At 38.6% G+C, this 19,122-nt stretch overlaps 2 protein-coding genes across 7 annotated transcripts in view; one reads left to right on the forward strand and one right to left on the reverse strand.

Moving 5' to 3' along the window:
- Nucleotides 1-238: 238 nt before the first annotated feature.
- LOC106813308 (threonine aspartase 1-like) lies at nucleotides 239-14,182 on the forward strand. Of its 4 annotated transcripts, none has more exons than XM_014817415.1 (14): nucleotides 239-595; nucleotides 4,366-4,521; nucleotides 5,296-5,363; nucleotides 5,963-6,031; nucleotides 6,283-6,403; nucleotides 6,566-6,650; nucleotides 7,039-7,118; nucleotides 7,985-8,055; nucleotides 9,920-10,072; nucleotides 10,507-10,582; nucleotides 11,446-11,559; nucleotides 11,816-11,899; nucleotides 12,189-12,265; nucleotides 13,004-14,182. In XM_014817415.1, the coding sequence occupies exons 2-14, from the start codon at nucleotides 4,470-4,472 to the stop codon at nucleotides 13,079-13,081; spliced, it is 1,128 nt and encodes a 375-aa protein (XP_014672901.1). In that variant the 5' UTR covers nucleotides 239-595; nucleotides 4,366-4,469; the 3' UTR covers nucleotides 13,082-14,182. The 4 variants fall into 4 exon arrangements, with proteins under 4 accessions (XP_014672901.1, XP_014672900.1, XP_014672902.1 ...); XM_014817414.1 differs by lacking the exon at nucleotides 239-595 and adding an exon at nucleotides 707-972; XM_014817416.1 differs by lacking the exon at nucleotides 239-595 and adding an exon at nucleotides 707-853.
- A 39-nt stretch (nucleotides 14,183-14,221) lies between these two features.
- Nucleotides 14,222-19,122, reverse strand: part of LOC106813306 (adenylyltransferase and sulfurtransferase MOCS3-like) — an 8,431-nt gene continuing 3,530 nt past the window's right edge. For 2 of the 3 annotated variants that reach the window (XM_014817413.1, XM_014817412.1), the window contains exons 2-10: nucleotides 17,507-17,684; nucleotides 17,144-17,236; nucleotides 16,733-16,853; nucleotides 16,309-16,501; nucleotides 16,083-16,191; nucleotides 15,592-15,866; nucleotides 15,038-15,134; nucleotides 14,587-14,667; nucleotides 14,222-14,393 (exon numbers count right to left, since the gene is read on the reverse strand). In XM_014817413.1, the coding sequence (XP_014672899.1) occupies nucleotides 14,242-14,393; nucleotides 14,587-14,667; nucleotides 15,038-15,134; nucleotides 15,592-15,866; nucleotides 16,083-16,191; nucleotides 16,309-16,501; nucleotides 16,733-16,853; nucleotides 17,144-17,236; nucleotides 17,507-17,684 (1,299 nt within the window). In that variant the 3' untranslated portion in view covers nucleotides 14,222-14,241. Of the gene's footprint in view, nucleotides 14,394-14,586; nucleotides 14,693-15,030; nucleotides 15,135-15,591; nucleotides 15,867-16,082; nucleotides 16,192-16,308; nucleotides 16,502-16,732; nucleotides 16,854-17,143; nucleotides 17,237-17,506; nucleotides 17,685-19,122 lie in introns of all 3 variants that reach the window. The other variant, XR_001394449.1, reaches the window with a different exon arrangement.

Here is a 19,122-nt window from a genome sequence, read left to right on the forward strand (position 1 = left end):
CTCTTCCTGGCAGTGAGTGTCAAATGAACCACTGAAGGCAGTCGTCATCTTCAGCATGTCTCTTCGGATCACGTTGGCAGCCTTAGCCAGATGAATGCCATCACTGTCGGCATCCTGCTCACATGCCTTGCGCAGGGCTGATCCAACATCCTGGTTGAAAGCAAGTAGAATGTCTCGGCCTCGCTTGTGCTCCTCTAAGTCAGGAAAATACCTCAAAATTCGATTTTTGAGNTCTATTGTAGGGCCGGTGACTTCAAACTCACTTGACATGTAGCCTAGGCAATTCTATTTAAATACATGCATCAGATGTTTGGAAGCTATCATCACAGTGGGAACACCTCGACTAGAACTATGGGCCTACCTTAGATCAGGAGGGTGAAAAAAATTTCATGGCGTCTCACCTTGTGTGTGCGGCACCTACGTCTATGTAATTTCATGGAGTCATCATGGCTGCTGGACTCTATAATTTAACAAAATCCCGATAGATGGCAGCACTTCCTTATGTGTTTTTTTTAGCTGTTCCGTTATGCCTCATGGTGCCATTATGCCCCACCTTCCCCTACCAGTCTACTTGTATCAGCTAGTAGTGCCAGTGGTACCACAGACTAACGGATGTATCCGTTAGTCTGTGGTGGTACCATACTATTCGTATTCTAGTTTAATTGTCCGTTTATTTATTTCCTCATTATCATTTTTATCCGCACTTTAATACTGCTAGACTTTTCTCTTTCTGATTTTATGAATTGATTTATTAAATGTATTTTGTGTGGGTTACTGGTTTTCCGATCGATGTTTTTAGTTACTCCAAAATGGCCGCGCCCTGTAATGAGTTGTGGTTTGAATAGAGTCTTCGGTGTGTACCGTAGTATTTGGACGCTCGCCAACCGAAATCTCTACATAATACTAATACTGTATGGCGGCACCTACAGTAACACTTCCTAAGAATATCTTATATTATCATATAAGTAAATGGTAATATAGCAACAACATTTTATTAGCTATTCATATGCCAGATTGGCATATTGCTAGTCTACGGAATAGTGTACGTGGTTTTTATTGAAAAATAAACTGTATTAAAACAGAAGAAGATGCAAATGCGAAATGAATCGCACGTGACATAGCACAGGAACATGTAGCTCCAAGAAACGGTCTTGCTATGGTTAGAAGAATAGACAATCTGCAACTGTATTGACAATCAGTCGCACAGCCTCGTCGGCAGTGTTTGCCACTGAGCAGAAAAAGCTGTAGGCCTGCAGGGCCTATAGCTCCTAAAAGCTGCAGGCCCGCCAGAAAAGCTGGAGGCCCGCCAATTTTGGAGCAAATTACAGTAATAAAACAGCATATCATGTTCTTCCTTGTGTTTATTAGTTATTATCAATGTCCATAATCATAATCCCTCTGTTTTTCCTTCCTCTCGTCGGATGACTGTTTATGCTTCTTTGCCGGGGGCTCACAATTAAGGAAACGCCACATCGTTGTTATATGTAGCTCCTTGGTAACTACGACTCTCCACTTTGACAGCAGAGAGACAGACTGGTAGTCTGGTACACATCGGGGACTTCTATGGGGGTCTGGGGGCATGCCCCACAGAAATTTTTTGAAAATTATAAGCTCTGAGATCTATGCAATCTAGATCGCCATTTCAGAGTACTCCAATAGCTTACAACTAGCAACACTTTTTGGTGGAAAAGGAAAAAATTATGTAAAATTTACCTACTAGTACTGTAAAATTTTGATGGGCACTGGGGAATTCCGTCTGTGTTGAGTGTGTCCAAAGTAAATGTATTTTGTAGACATACAAGCTCTTACTTGGGGAAGCTTTTATTTAGCTACACCCTGTATAAAATGTATATAGTTTTTCCAAACGTTAAAAACAATATGACACGGTTAAACCTGAGTGGTGCGACGAGGCTGTACTGCTGTTTGCATGACTAGTAAAGTAATACCACACGACGTGCTTTGCAGCTACAGTGACTTATGTGTGTTAAAACTTGAGACAATTATTATTATTTACTGTATAATTCAACATGATATATTACCTAAATCTTCTTAATATTATTTTAAAACAGTATATATATACTGATCGTTTGTTAACTACCAGTGATACTTTATTGTTTACATCCAAACGTGAAATGCGCGGGGATGTGAGAATTACTCCACAACCTAGCGCACGTGAACAGTGAGCGTGCTGCACGACCCGTGCACGTAAATAAACCCTGGCCAACACAATGTGTAAGGTTCACTACCACTGGCCAAAAGTAAGCTCCACCCACTTCTTATCGATTTTTGGTATGCCAACGCTGCTACTGGATTCAGGAACCTGTGCTAACCTGTGCGTCCGAACATCCCATGCACGTTTCTTGAATGCCAACTAAAGTTGATTGCAGTGGGCAGTCAATAATATGCAGTGGGCGAACGAATTGTTTACATGTATGTCACGGTTTATCACGGATTAGTTTTCAAATAAATACCCCTGGAAGTTAATATGCATGAACAGATTTCTACATGTAAATGTTTCTCAGTGTTTCGAGTTTTCGGTGATCAAATAGCTGTAGGATCAGCGGGCCTGTTGTATCAAGAAGCTGTAGGCCCGGCATCGAAACTGTCGGCGGCGGGCCGACGGGCCGACGTGAATTTCGAACACTGCTCGTCGGGCTAAAGAACATGTATATCAATGACCATGCACGTTGCCATAATCGCAGTGGATATTTAAAGCCCGGCGCACATTGCCGAACATTTTGCTCAAAAACATCGTAGCAATGTTCCATGAAATGTTCGGCAATGTGCGGTGAAAAAAGTTGCCGAACATTTGTTCCGAACAATGTTTCTGAAGATCGGAAATGTTCGTCAATGTGCGCTGAATGTCGACAAATTCTAGGAACATTTGTAAAGTAGTAACCAATAGCAGCACGATATGTGGTCACATGATTTTTGTGTACAATATGGCGTCTGCTATATCGAAGTGTGGACTTTTGAAAAGGAAGAGATTATGGTCGAAATGTGGGGGCAGCAGCCCTGTCTAAAATTAGTAAAGTTGTTAAAATTCTCTTGTGCAAACTGGGCATCGCCATTCACGCCGATAATGGTCGAAATGTGGGGGCAGCAGCCCTGTCTAAAATTAGTAAAGTTGTTAAAATTCTCTTGTGCAAACTGGGCATCGCCATTCACGCCGATCACATGACTCTTTACAACACAGCTACTAGACAGCGCCACGAGGTTGTTTGCTGCAAAATGTTTGGCAGTGTGCGCTCAGCAATTGTTCACCCGCACATTGCCAGACAAAAACATTTGTTCGGACAAACATTTGTTCGGGAAAATGTTCGGCAATGTGCGCTCAGCAATTGTTCACCCGCACATTGCCAGACAAAAACATTTGTTCGGACAAACATTTGTTCGGGAAAATGTTCGGCAATGTGCGCCAGGCTTGACCGTATACGGGAGCGTATCCACTTTTGCTATTTTAATTTTTACCGTACAGTACTTCTGATTGGCTAGAATATTTATGTATGTTAGTATATTATGAATGTATTCAAAAGGTTTCTTATTGGAAACGTGATTCACGGAAAATAGCTTCTATGTCTATGATCAAACGGGGCTACAAATGTGTAGAAATAATTGGGATTTTAACCTAAAAGTTTTCAAGATTGCTAAACCTTATGGGATTCGAACGTAACGTTGATGATGTCATAAATATACTAGCCAATCAAATGTGGTGTTGGTAAAATAGCGGAAGTGGATACTCTGCCGGATATGGTTAAATATCCACTCCCTTCTATAATAACTAGCTTGGGTACCCCGCATTGCCTTGGGAAAAGGAACAACAAAATTATAGAGTTGTAAACAACAAAACTATAATTTTGTTGTTTGTACACAGCGGCGTGCGTGCGGTGCGCTGCAGAGAAGCATTTAGTAGTAGTACTGGTGATTCACAGGAAATTATTGGCAATTGGCGAAAGAGAGTAAAGAAACATTCGGACTTTGGTAGTAAATAAATTGGATCAATCATCAACCTAGTTAGGGACCTCCGCAATGTGTTTTTGTGTTTATTTATCATCATTTTATTATTGAAATGTTCCAAGTGCCCGTGGCTGTGGGATTAAGAATGCTATCAAATTAGTTGTCTGTCATTGAAAATTTACTTCGTTGTAAGCCGTAGTATTGGTATAACTATGAGCCTTATTTTAGCTTGGGCTTAGACTGTTTTCTAGCTGTCTTTGAATTAGTACTATTTTTCTAAAAGAAGTCCTGTAAGTTGTACAAAATTTCTGCAATAGGCCTACATAGCTACTTTGCCATTCATTGTTTTGCTTATTTGCCGTTAAAAGTCATGGCATGAAACCGTTGTTATAATTATTACTTTTACAGATAAGATATATGTGGTCAATAAATTAATCATGATGAACATTCGGGATAGCATCCCACAAGTCAATACAAGTTGTGATTGATTTGCACAACCATTTCACACCATCATGTGTGAGGAGAACTGTGATAAAGGCAAAGGTTTTATAGCTGTGCATGTTGGTGAGTATGTGTCTTATTAATGCATATGCCATGGTGTTTCTAACCCTATACTAGTTACTGTTGCCTTCTGAACTGAGTAGTATTGTTAAGGTACTGTGCAAGCTTTACTAAAAGTACAGGTAGGATGGTCCTAGCTTGAAGAAGACTTGCCTCAAAAGGCTGATTAATGTTAGACCTGCAGCCTGGGCGGGCCAAGATGGTCAAACTACAGTCCTATTGGCCGCATTCAGCCTGCATTCTGTATGGCCCATAAACGTTCATGTGAAAATTTTCATTTTAATGGTTCAATAATCATCAAAAATGCAATAATATTTTTTGGATATAAAATAATTTAATATTCAATATTTTAATGATAAATGTTTTCAGAAGGGTTGTGATGTCCTTGACTGGCTCACCAATGTAGCTGTAGAAATATTAATAGAGTATCTGTGGTTATAAACATTTATATGGTCTTATAACTTAAAATTATCAAGCATAGTGCAAATTTAGCTCATATTGGTAAGCTTAGATCTTGTATCCATGTGGCCCAAAAGATTGAAGATATTGAACTACCCTGGCTAAGACACTGGTTTGCTTTTAACTAATTGTATTCTTTTGAAAGTTTAATTAAAGGTTACAATGATAATGGCACTGTAATCGCATCCAGTGTTCATAATATCTATTGAAAGAAAGGATCTATCTATGTCGCATGATTCTTCATCATAGATTTACAATTGGCAAGTTACGTAAATGTGATTTATTTTCTCTCATTGTCACAGTGTTATTTTGTTGCAGGGGCTGGTTATCATTCAGAAGAGAAGAAGTCTAATTACAAGGAGGCATGTAAAGAAGCTCTGCTCCATGTCAGTATATATAACCTAAATTGCACATACATCCATAAATATCTGTGTGGCATGTAAAGCATTGACTTTGGATTGATATGTCGCAAGTTTGTTGTTACCTCCAAATGTCCAATCTTGCTATCTGTCTATATAATTATGTTATCCCATATTGTAATCTCTTAATATTGCAGGGTGCGAAATTAACCTTCTTTGACTAGTATAGTCATGTAGACTACTAGATTTTGTAATCTGGTAGTCCATGAGCAATTCTTGTAGTTCAGTATTTTTGTGAATATGTAATAAAGAACACTACTTTTAAGTAAATTTGCTAATTGGTAGTTTAATTTATTTAAAAAAAGTTCCAGGAAAGAGATATCATTTAAATTATCAGTTTATTTATCCATGTTAGTCAAAACTGACAGTGCTAAGTTGACGCTGACAGTCAAGTAATCCACCGGACTAGCTCTTGTTGCAATCTACTCATCCGTCTGTAAGTCTGCTAGTTTCGGACAAACGGACTACCGTTAATTTCCAACCCTGATACTGTTGAAATATTTTTTTAACCCAATCAGGTTGTTATGATCTATGTACCAATAAAATGTGCTGTTCTATATTTTCAGGGTATGAAGGCATTACAGGAAGGTAAATCGGCTATAGATTCAGTCACTGCTACTATCGTTGCATTGGAGGTTAGTTACAATGTCGTGTAACATGTAGAGTTATGTTATATAACATCACAATTTATGATCAGGTGTAATCAATGTAATAGTTTCTATTATTATTTCTTCAAATGTCAGAATAAATAGTTGAATCACAAGGCAGTAAGAGGGTTGTTATAATACTGTGTAACAATGCATTGCAAGTTGAGACTAGTAATGGTTGCTACACCACGTTATTAGAAATTTTTATGTAACTTATATAAAAGAAATGTGTTTTTCAGGATAATATTTGGACCAATGCAGGCAGAGGTTCTAACCTAACAATACAGGGAACAGTGGAGTGTGATGCGGGACTCATGGATGGGAGGTCACTAGGATTTGGTGCCGTAGGAGCCGTACCAGGTATACTTGTGAAAGAATGGGAATTTGTCGTTTTTGTTGAAGGCTGTGAGAAATCTGATATCTGACCTATAGTTTTATATAATGAAGCAATATATAATTTGATAGCATTCCTATTTTCTGAATTTGCAATATATTTTAATAACATTTCAAAAATATTTGCAGATATACAGAATCCAGTGCTGGTAGCCCGGAAGTTGTTAAGCCAACAATTAGAAGGCAATCTCTCTCTAGGGCGTATTGCCCCATGGTAAGAGCCCGGTTAGTTACCTACTCATGAGTGTGGTATTATGATGGTGGTGACGAATGTACAGTCAAATCTCTATATAATGGTCACTGAAAGGTAAGGACAAATGTGGCCTGTATGGGCAGCTGGCCATTCTATAGAGATGGTTTTACTATGTAACTGCCACTCATGGGAATTGCAAAAAGTGGTCTTTACGGGAACGTGATCATTTTATTGAGGTAGCCGCTAAAAATGTTCGACCATATCACCGAAAGATTATGGAAAAATTTCAAGTTATTTGTGTCGTCATTCGTGCAAGACAAACTCAATCATATAGACAAATAACCATACATCAATAGTTGAATCATTAAAGTTGATCGTGTAATTTTTATGTGTAAACGTGTACTTACAGTTTGATGGTAGGTGCAGGTGCAAGAGACTGGGGGATGGATCGAGGTATACATAAATCAACTCCAGATGAACTGATCACAGGTAAATAATCCGATTTGTGCTATATCAGGATTGAATAAAAACAACTTTGTTTTTATTTACTAATGACATGGTGCGAAGTGCATATGGCTGTTACATCAAGGAATGGGTAAACACAAGGTAGCTATCAAATTAGTAAGAAGGTTGTAGTATTAGCGATAATTAGTAATGAAATAGGAATCGGATGCAGCTATAGCACAATAGTAAAGGCGATCATTTTTGCGCAATAGAAGCATCTCGGTTCTAAATGGCTTTCTATACAATATTCATATTTTGTGTGTAGAGGGGCAGCTTACTAAAACGTTGGTAGGTTGTAACTGGATGTCAAAGGAATTTAAGTAATTTTGCAAACAAATGCCTCCGTTACAAATCTAACCATTATACCTATGCTTTTATCTTTGGCATAAAGAGGGGGGCATCCTCAGTTCGAAAATAATGGGATAGGTTAGATTGTTTGAGGGTGTGGTTCGATAGATGTAGTACGAAACTCCGATCAGTTTAGTGCTTACCATCCATAATCTAAGATGTGCAGTACGAGACTCAGTTAGGTTTAGTGATTACCATCTATAATCCTAGATGTGCAGCATGAATTGGCATGTGTGACAGTTGCACCAAACGCTGCAGTTGTTGTTCTTGTTGTATCAGTAGATAAGATGATCAGTTGATGACAGTATTACTAGTTCTCAGGCGAGTACTATTGCACTGCCAAACTTGTTATTATGTAAAATACTCTGATAAAATTAAATACTAATGTGTAATAACTTACTGTGTTAAATATCTTAATACTTATCTCATGTTGCTGTAGAGTATGTAAAGCTGTTCTGTAATTAATTATTTGACACATTGTATCAAAACACCTATTATTGTAGAACAAAGTCGGGCCACATATAAACGCTACATGGAGAGACTAGAAGCAAGTCAAGCAAAGCGAGCAAGAATGGTAAAGTCTATTACACTGTTTTACTCTGTGCATGGGCTCCCACTTGTCGGGCAGTCGAGTCATACAGTGCGTCTACGTCTTCTGAGCTGCTTGCTCTGATTCATGCGCGCGTTCCTGTATGCGTGCCTGGGCATGTGCCTGTGTGTGTGCGTGCGTGTCTGCACACATACCTGCGCGCGTGCATGCATGCCTGTGTGTGTGCGTGTGTGCCTGTGGGCGTGCCTACGTAGACCCATAGAACGGTAATCCATGGAAAATCGTAATGAAATTCACACGTTTATTTTTGCGTGCCGGCACACTCGTGTGTCATTCCCGATTGTAGCTTTTTCCTCAATTCCAGGAAAGAGTTTTGCTGTCGCTCTCTCATAGTCCAGCGGTGCCCACCCCCTACATTTCAGTAGTGATTAGCACCACGCGACTGAAACAATCGTGCCCCCCCCCGTACTTCAATCAATTCCGCCTCCAGCCAGCAGACACGTATGCAGCGTCGATGTGCACAGCCACAGACGCGTGCCTCGCGGGCCGCTTGTTTCGGCAACCTTTGAAAATATAATGTTGTGCGATAGCGTCCTGGCTCAAAGGTAGGAATATTACACAACTAGAAATTTTTTAGTTGTCCAATCGGGCAACTAGCCAAACGAATAACTTGTCCGACATAGACTTTCACTTGTCCTGAGCCTCATATCAATATCAGCGTTGGTAACCTGCGAGTTGCGAGTTGCGAGTTGCGAGTCGGGTACTGGGATAGTAAGCATTGCCAGATATTTATCATTCGCAACTTGCGTTAGTAAGTCAATGCTTAACTATTAACTTAACCTCAACGCTTAACTATTTTTCCCGTGAATTACCTGTCGTAAAAAAGGTTAAAATACTAGGTTGGCTGTTTGGGCCAGCTGTCCGTACCTCTAAAAAAGCCCTAGAGTCGACTGCTTGATCAGCAGAAATGTCACCTATGTTCAACTGGTAACATCCCAGTTGGCCTACTCCCATTTCGCCTATATCCCATTTCGCCTACTCCCATTTTGTCTACTCTCAGAATCGGCAATATTCCCATTTCGCCTACTCCCGTTATGCAGTGGCTGATTCAGAAATGAAATCTGGGGGGGGGGGAATCATGCGAGCTCAAGGGCCCCCTGGCTATGCGCCTGGTCGAAACAGCCTGGCCCTGGTTGTTCAAAAGTGGATAGCGATATCCACTGGATAAATCACTATCCAGTGAATACGACTGAATTATCAACTTTTGAACAACTGCTTCAGTCCTGGTCATTAAGTGTCTTAATCCAGTAATCCATGTTTTTAAAAGACCCAAATAGCATTTCTTTTCGCCAGTTTATAAACCATATTGCTGTAGGTTTTACTTTCGTTGCAGTATCTTTGCCGTAAATTTGGTATGAAGAAGTTTTTCTCATCCATTTTTTAATTAACAACTCGCAACTCTCAGCTCGCAGCTAGCATGCTACCCACACTCTATCAATATAGTTTCACTTTATAGTATATTTATTTGAATTTTTCGCACATTGCTTTATAACATTTTACTGGTTACATTCACACTAGTATACAAATTGAACAATGAAAAATGACTCATCACTCATGACTCTTGACCCAAATTATTTTGAAATATAGGTCATAAATTTTGTGCAAAAATGCTCCAAAATAAGGCTCAGATTGCATCAGAGAGCAGGGAGCACCTGGACCCCGGCCGCAAGTGACTACATGCTTCACGCTCGTGATGTGCGCTTGGCGCACATAATTTCAAATAATATCTAAAGTACTCCTCTAAAGTTCCCAGTTTTACATGTTTGAATTTTAGGTTGTGGACCACCCTGTAACATGAATGCATTTCAGACATTATTAAGCTTTTCAGACTATGTCAGGTAACAAAGACAGCATAGGAGCTAGCTGTGAGGAGAAAAGTTTAGATACTGTTGGTGCAATTTGCTTGGATTCACATGGAAACGTGGCAGCAGCAGCCTCCAGCGGTGGAATATCCCTCAAACAGATAGGAAGGGTCGGGCAGGTATTGTAAAACGTTTTATACTTTACATCATAGCTTCCAATTAAATATTTTCGTGATACAGTGAAACCACGATTTTACGCGCCCCGATTTTACGCGATGAGTCAGTGGGCCTTTATTTTGCTCTTTCCGTAACTGAAAGGTTTTTTGTTGAGTTAAGCCGGCCTTAAGTCGGATTGTGATTGAATGCGACATGGCGCGATGCATTGCAACTCATTGCAACTGAGTGCTTGGGTCGACAGTGACGAGCAGCGACTGACACTAGCAACATTGGATCAGTTTTATACGCCGATTTTCTTGAACCCCGATTTAGCGTGACCCCGCTTTTTTAATGATGACATTTTATGGACCTCAATGGTCTCATTATAACGGGACCATACTGTAATAGTATACAGCTGCCCCCGTACCACAATGATGGATACGTATACATTTCACAGGCAGCCTTGTATGGGTGTGGATGCTGGGCCCAAAATGCAGATGATGGCCTGCCTGGTGTTGGTGTGGCAACGACAGGTAAAATTAAGCAAACTTACATTGACCTCTTAACTAAGGTGGTTAAACTTTTATATGTTGTTTTATAGTATCTCGTTTAAACAAAGAATCTATAGTGAATATATTCTAATTTATTTAAAATTTCTGAAATTGTAAGTATTTATCTTATGCACAAATTCATAGTTCACTATCTACAGAGCTGACTTGTAACTTTTTAGCCATGTCTCACCATGACCTCCATATCTGAAGTAATCTTATTTTATTCCACTATAACCATAAGTATCAATTGATATGAGCACCAAAATTTTCTTGCTTATTGAGATATATTGTAATGAAGAAATCAACATTTAGCTGACTCTTTGAAGGGCAAAGGGGCACTGAACTTCTAATGTTCGTCTATCAGTGAGAATGTATATTTCATTGCCCTTTCAATAAATTAATAAAAGTGCTAAAACTAAAATTTAAATTTGAACTAAGTCTCTAATTGCATGGGTCACACGTACCACATCTTCAAAATATTTGTAATCTGTCATGTTACTTGTTGCTGATAAGCCTTTGACCTGTATTTTCACACCACACCTCATTGTGAGCTAGCAATAGCAACACCATTTCTATGCCTTATGTTAGGAAGGAAATTGCATGTCTGCACCCAGAGCTGAGTGTTGACCTCCAGCTCCTACTTGTCATACTGACGTTATCTTTTCAAATTGCCCCCTACATGCCACATGTGAAAGATACATAAGATACATTTTATTATTAGTCACCACATTGCACCCTCAACGTACTGACAACAGTGCTATATAATTACATTATTTCGCATACAATGTGGTGACTAATGATAAAATCAGGATAAAATGTATCTTGGTGTTATAATTTTGGTTCAGGCTGTGGAGAGCAACTGGTCAAAACGTTATTTGCCAGAGAGTTGGCTACTGCTGTCATCTCCAAGGAAACTATTAGTGATGCTACAAGTCATGCTTTCCAAAACAACTTTCTAGGTACATTATCAATCATGTAACATGTTATCATTTCATTGAGTAGGTTATATTTATAATTTGTGTGCTCTTTAAATGGCATGTTTCTTGTTGATGTGTTTACAGTCATCATCCTTGCGACTCTTATTGTTTCACAGTGGTAGTGAAGTGGTAACCTTTAGCTAATGGTTATTGATTAATTAATCTAATATATTATCCATCTAATAGTAAATTATGAATTTGTGGTGTGCATGTGTTTCATGTATACTCATTTTTGCAGGATCACCGTTTTTAAAGGATGTGCAAGAGAAACAAGGAGGGGCTTTGATACTTAAATATTGTCTATCTGGTGGCAGTGTAGAAGGTTCGTACCAATTCTCTTTGATTTCACTAGTATATATATGCTGTAACGCCAACGTGTCAAGCTAGTGGGATGTAAATTATAATGTTTTTGTGTATTGATTTATTGAAAGTACATTGAATAATATTTAATAAAGTAAATATTATTTAGACAATTTATTATTCGTTTTTATGGATGGTGTCATTGATTGTACTGATGTTTGCAGGGATAACAAAAGTTGCAGTTTTTACATTTATTTCTCTACGTTTTAGACCTGGATAAAAGATACATTATTGTTAACCTTGCATTTCAGACGTGGAGTGTATATGGGCATATACCACAGACAGCATGTGTGTAGGATACATGTCTTCACGAGACTCCAAACCCAAGGTACATCATAGCAATATCAGGAACTTATCAATTATTATCAAGCATACTACAATGCAGTGTGAAAACCATGTCGTAGTTAACAGAAGTTTGTCGTTTTATTTATGCTCTTCCTTATAATTTTTGTATGCTATTCTTATTTTATTACTAATCTGCAAAACTTTATTAGTGAGAGACTAACAACTGACCCTACCACATTAGTGAAAATATTACTTTATATATACTCCTCAATTTCTGAACTGTAAGCCGAAATGGAGGAAGGGGTTGACTCCCATTTTTCTGACCTTTGAGAAGGATTGCGTTTCTGTCGTTTACTTATCAGATTAATGACCGAATATCATTCTAATAAAGTAGTCCAATCTCTAAAGGTAGTTCACAAGTGCATATTGTTATTTTTGCATGAAATTATTGTTAGTGTAACATTTGTGTGGTGTGGTGTATGGTGTGGTAGTGAAGAATATTAATAATGTTCAAAAATATGTCTCATGTGGTATGCATGGGTATATGTATTGTCTACTAACAAATCGGTCAAAATGACAAACATCAATAGAAACCATCACGATTTGTAGATTTTGTCACTGTGCGCTTTATAATTTACGGGCAGCCATTCTGCTTTGGCATGCTAATTAATTGAGTAATTATCATTAACCATACATACATGATATTATACAAGAACATGTTTTGCCACAAAAAATATCACAAATTGCATTAAATGTAAGCATGGCTGTTTTATTTTTACAGACTCATCTCTCTAGGCTGCCTGAACATCTACAGTGTGGCAAGTCTGTTGTGATAGAAGGTGCTAAGGTGAACTTATAGCAGGTGTGCAATGATGCAAAATGTGTTTGGTTGTTTGAATGAGTATATTGCATTAAATTTCTATTGTAACATAATAACGATGTGTAAGTAAACTTGTTGTGACATGCATGCGACCCTTTATTCATGGTAGGGCGATAAATGTGACAGTGATAAATCTGGCAAGGTGTCATGTCATGACTATATGTTCGTGTCCCGAGGACAGACCCAGTATGTTCGGAGATGTAGTACAGCTGAAATGTCAGTTTGACATTTACATGTGCTGCGAGAGTACATGTAAATTCCAGTCAGCCATACAGTTGAAAAAAACTATTAATTCATGTGTGCAACGTCAATACGTTGCCAAATATAGGCAACTGTGCTTTGAGCTAACCATTAGAAACAGCATAAATGCAAGCCCTGTTCATCAGCAGTGGGCAGGATTCTGGGCCAATCTGACAGTTCCTGAGACGATCTAAATGCTAGATTGTGCCCCTTTAAGCAAAAAGCACCGTCCACGTTTAGTGTGCATAAGTGCAAGTACATGGCAGAACTGTTGAAAACCACACAATCATTTCTATTTCAACACTTGAGTCATAGAACACGGTTATATATTTCACATGTGTGATAATAGAAATTAATACCAATTATTAATTTACTCTATGCAATCTCGGACTGATATACCACACGACTTAGCACATAGGGAATTTTGTAATGATTTGCAATGCAATTAACTGAAGTTTACTAAGCCAGACTTGATACAACTTGAGCTTATCACATAAATCATTATCATATTTGCAAAGCCATTATATGAGGCTAGCTCATCACTGGGTTGTTCAAATTCTTGTCACAGGGTATTCCAGCTAACACATGCCTAAAAGGTACTGAAATGTATCAGCATAACTATACATGAATTAAATTAACAATCGAAGGGCCTTTAAGCTAAGCTATCGATATATTTATCTCCTAGAGGCTGACGCCATGCACAACAGTTAAACACTTTGAATACTGAATGGCATTTTCATCTAGGATTTCTCATTTTTGATGTAATGTTCCACTCTGTCATATGATCAGGATTGTAAATAATTATTTTGTAATAAAATGTTAACATATGTAACAATCATATGTGCACAATTTGTATTGCCTATCTCTTTCACATACCGCTTGTCTAAGAGAATGGTTGATTAGTATATTGGAAATGAGGGATCTACATGTTTTGACCAGGCATGTAATCCTCCTATGATATCCTTGATTTCAATGTCATCATTCTTGAACTGCTGCTGTAAGTGTCTCACTGCCTTTTGGGAGTCGTTGCCACGGTGACACACTACAAATACTGGTTAAACAAGAAAGATTCATAATTAATGATGTTATAGTTTCAACTAGTTTAACAAAAATTTAGCTCTAATATATCAGTCTTCTTTGTGCACTGTGTTAAAACTAAAACATTATTTAGTGATAGATATCACTTGCATTCACGCAACCACCATACCACTAACACCAAGCCATATATGGATTTGGACACTCACATGCATTGGAATTGCCATCTAATAGCACTTTCTGCAGTTCTTTCATTCTGGATTCCTTCTTTAAATCTCCAATTGGAATGTCTGGGTAAATTTAAGGAACCTATTCCTATGCAGGTAAATTTACATGAACAAGCATCCAGAAAACCGCCACCAAAGCAGGAGGCCGGTTGTCAAAATTATCCTAGTGTGAGGACACAAGTTGGGACTATGAAATAGTAGTAAGATACAATAACCACACTGACAGAAACATACTCTCACTTTGCTGCTAAATTAGGACACGTGAGAACTTGGTAATTGCTGTACTAAAGTCGTTTATTAGATGAGACACTAGTACATCTCTTTGATAACGGTCGCTACGATATAGGACTGTTCTAAAGTTACGGATTTTCTAACAAAACTAGGGCTGGAACTAATCTTCGGACTAATCGTTCTAGCAATGCGTACAGGATACTATAAGAATTGGGCAGTTGGCAGATGTCCATTTCTACTTGCAGCCTAACATCCAGTAGCATGTGATCTTCTTTTCTTTCCAGCATTGCTTTGTACTCCTGATAGAAGCAAACACAAATAACATAAAGATAATAATGCAAATTATTCTTCATTGATAGATGGGAAATTTTAGTTGTGTATTTGAGATGTGGAATCATGGGGAATCATTCTTTGATTCAACCATACATGATCCGTGGATTTTATTTTAACACAGGTCTTTATATCTATTGTTTAAAAGGCACTTTAGAACCAAACTGAGCATAGTAGTATAGACTATGCCTGACATTATTTAGATTCGACACTGGGTTAATTTCTACATTTGGCTACTCTTGGTATGGCAGTAAGAAGTAATCAGTATCTTGGTTGCCTGGAAATTACATTTCCAACCTATATTTAAAATATAATATCAGGAGTAGATAATAGGGATCTACTCCTGATAATATGTAACATCCAATAATAGTAAACATTCTCTGCCCCATGGCTCATTCATATGGAAAGGCCCAAATAACTAGTTACCTTGGCAGAGATGCGTTCATCTTTATTCAGCAGGTGGAGGCATCGTTCTTTGTCTGTTGCACTCGTACCACAAAACTGCTCGTAATCAAGTAGCTGCATGATGGCCGGATTACGGCCACACACATTACAGCTGTCTTGCCTACCACGAAGTTTTATGAACCTCATGCTGCCATCTAATCCGTCAAACAACATGAGACGCTGTGAGAAGCTCGTGTTGATTCCAGCAGCCATTTTAATTGCCTCTAGGGCTTGGAAGCTGCCTATGATGCCTGGCACTGTAAGTGTGGAGGTGTAGTTTAATATGACAGCTTGATATATATGGAAGTTAAAAACTCATATGGTTTAACTTATCGCACCATAGTGAATCAGCCAAGTAACTTGAAAAATTAAAGAAATGAATTAAACATTTAGAGTAGCATGCACGTATTCATCACTAATTAATTATAAATTATTAAATCATTAAAATTAAAAATCAAACACCAGCTACCTACCTACTCCTAAAACTCCACCATCTGAGCAGTTTGTGACAGTCTCTGGAGGTGGAGGTATGGGATATAAACATCTGTAACATGGTCCACCTTTCCAGCCATATACGGTCAACTACAAGATGTACAGACATTATAAGCATATTAGTTCACTGGTAGTCCCCCTTCTATATTGAAATTTAGAGATGTATGCCTGTACCTGATAACATCTGATAAATATAATAAATGTTACCTGTCCTTCCCATCTTAGAGCACTGCCTGATACAAGAGGCTTACTGCACAGCACGCAGCAGTCATTCAGTAGATAACGAGTAGCAACATTATCTGAGCAGTCCAAAATGATGTCATATTTCTCCACTAATTGTCGGGCATTGTCACTGTTCAATGCAAGGTGATATGCATTGCAGACGGTGGTTGAGTTGAGGCTGGGTAGATAACAAAGGGACACATTTTAATAATACTGCATATCTATTTGCATTTAACGATTCTATAAGTACTGTTTACAATCGTGAGTAATTTACTCTATCTCAATGCATACATTTTATAAATAAATTCTACAGAGTGAAAAGTGTAGTCGATAACCCTTGTATACTTCATTGTGTGAATTACTTTTATATATATTAGATATAATAACTTTTTATACTTCTCTTAAGTACCTGTGAATCGCTTCAGCAATTGAGGTTGACTTTACCCACCCAATCCGGGCTTCTGTGTGCAAAATCTGTCTGTGTAAATTACTAAGTTCCACTTCATCATAATCGACAATTCCTATGCAACCTGAGTAGGTAGGTAAGTAACTATAAGTAACTGTGAGTAATTATCAAAACTATAAGTGAATCCTCCTATTTGTATCAAGCCTAAAAGTTAGTTTCATTTTTTGACTGGGTGGCAAGATAATGGTAGATAAAGGATAATAGAATATTAGCTTTCATTTTATACCATTACCTAATTAGAAGATTGATCCTTTATATCAAGTGATTTTCAATGTTAGATTGTAAAATCTCTAGGTATAGGCATGCAGTATTACGTCAGGGGGTTACAGTAAAAGAGAATATAGATCCACTAGCCTATTCCAGCTGCGGCAAGATAGATTGCAGCAGGACAGCCCAACCCTCCAGCGCCAACAAGAAGAACTGATGATTGGCGTAATCTTTGTTGACCTGCGTACACACATGCATCAAAATAATTATATACCTTGCAATAACATACAATTAAGCTAAGATATACTATGAATATGATAATAAATATATTAATGTCATCCTGTATTGTTTCTATTCAAATCAGTTTAACATTAAAATCATTTAGATTAAACTTGTATTTAATTATTTTTTATCAAATAAATTCTCATAGAGTTCCTTTTGGTTTCTGTTAGCTCCATCTATTTAGGTCAGTTGGGCTAACAACTAGTGTGGTACTCTAGTGAAACATACCTTTTACTCCTAGTTCTGGCAAAATTAACTGCCTGCTATAACGTGCAATTTCTTTATTAGATAAGGCTCTTGAGTAATATCCTCTTGATACAGACTCTGGAACACCACACTTGCGGCCATCTCCGTCACACAATGAAGAGTTTAGCCTATCCTTATCCTCTATTGTAGAATTGTTGTGCTATTAAAAATATTGAAGTATGTTATCAGGTTAGATCAGCCAGGGGTTAGTGACCAGCAACTTTCAGGGTGTCATGATTCCCAGATATGGCTCATTTAAGATTGATATCGTTATGACTGTTACTATGAGCTGCTATTTTAGGGATTTCTGATTGACTGAACGACTGATTAATTGACATTTTAAATTTTATAGTTCATCTAGCACACAACCTACATAATGAACTTTGCTAACTCCACACTCCACCCATGCCACATTTCTGGCAGAAATATATGTGCTTTCATTGTAGAATAAAATGGAAGGGTCCACAATGTGTTAAGGATACTGTTAGGGTTGGGAGGTGATTTTCGGTCTAAATTTCAATACCCACTTTATTTGATAGATCGCACCCATGGGCAGCTATGTATACGTAGAAATTATGTATGTAGCCTCCCAAACAGTTTCAAATCCCCGCATTAGTCAATTCTTAACACGGGCCTTCAATCATGGGAAATTTAGAAAGGTGCTAATATCTCCATTGTAAGAAATGCTGAAGTTGCTGATATAATTTGAGGGGATGTCATCTACCCTGTTAGTGTGTTAAGTTATTCGGCAAAAAATACTTGATTAATGCATTTTTTTACCCCGACATTCTACTGTAACATTTATGCCCTGCCACCTTTGAAGGAAATTCAGTTTGTCGGAGGTCAACAAGTTGCATAATTAATAGGTAGGTTGTGTGCAGCTGCAGGGTCACTAGACACTACCCAAAACTTGTATGTAGCATACAGTATGTTTTATGTATAACTGCATGATCAATGTGAAGTTACAGACTAAAGGAGGGCTTATGTCGGGCTTGCGAGCCGACTCGACTGGAAGCAACTGGATTTCGAGCAACTGGAAGCGATCGGCAGCGACTAGTTGCATCCAGTTGCCCACTGTTCTATTCCGAGCAACTAGTGGCGGCCAGTCGCAGGCAGTCGCGTCGCAGTCGACCGACCTAAGCACTGCAGTCGCAGTGAATTGCAGCCAGTTGCTTCCAGTTGATTCGGCTCGCAAGCCCGACATAAGCCCCCCTTTAGATTAACAAAGAGTATGAGTTGGAGCACAGGCACTTGGAACGGTTCAATACAACAAGTGCCGCAGAGCGACAGCGCTCACCTGACGGCAGGTGTTCTGATGCTAAACTCAGGGGCAAACGAATCAAGAGCACCCTCCCATCGCTGCGTTCGCTCTCCCTCGTTGTCTCTCATTCTTTCTCTTTCGCTCTCTCGCTCTTGCTATCTCTTCCCTTCGCGCTCTCTCTCTCCCTCTCTCTCTCGCTCGATCAGACTCTCGCTCTCTCTCTCTCGCTCGATCACACTCTCTCTCTCTCTCTCTCTCTCTCTCTCTCTCTCTCTCTCTCTCTCGCTCTCTCTCTCTCTCTTTCTCCCTCTCTCCCCACTCTCCTTCTTCTCCCTCT

The sequence above is a fragment of the Priapulus caudatus genome, unplaced genomic scaffold, assembly GCF_000485595.1.
Source record: "Priapulus caudatus unplaced genomic scaffold, Priapulus_caudatus-5.0.1 Scaffold754, whole genome shotgun sequence".
Taxonomy (NCBI): Eukaryota; Metazoa; Priapulida; class Priapulimorpha; order Priapulimorphida; family Priapulidae; genus Priapulus; species Priapulus caudatus.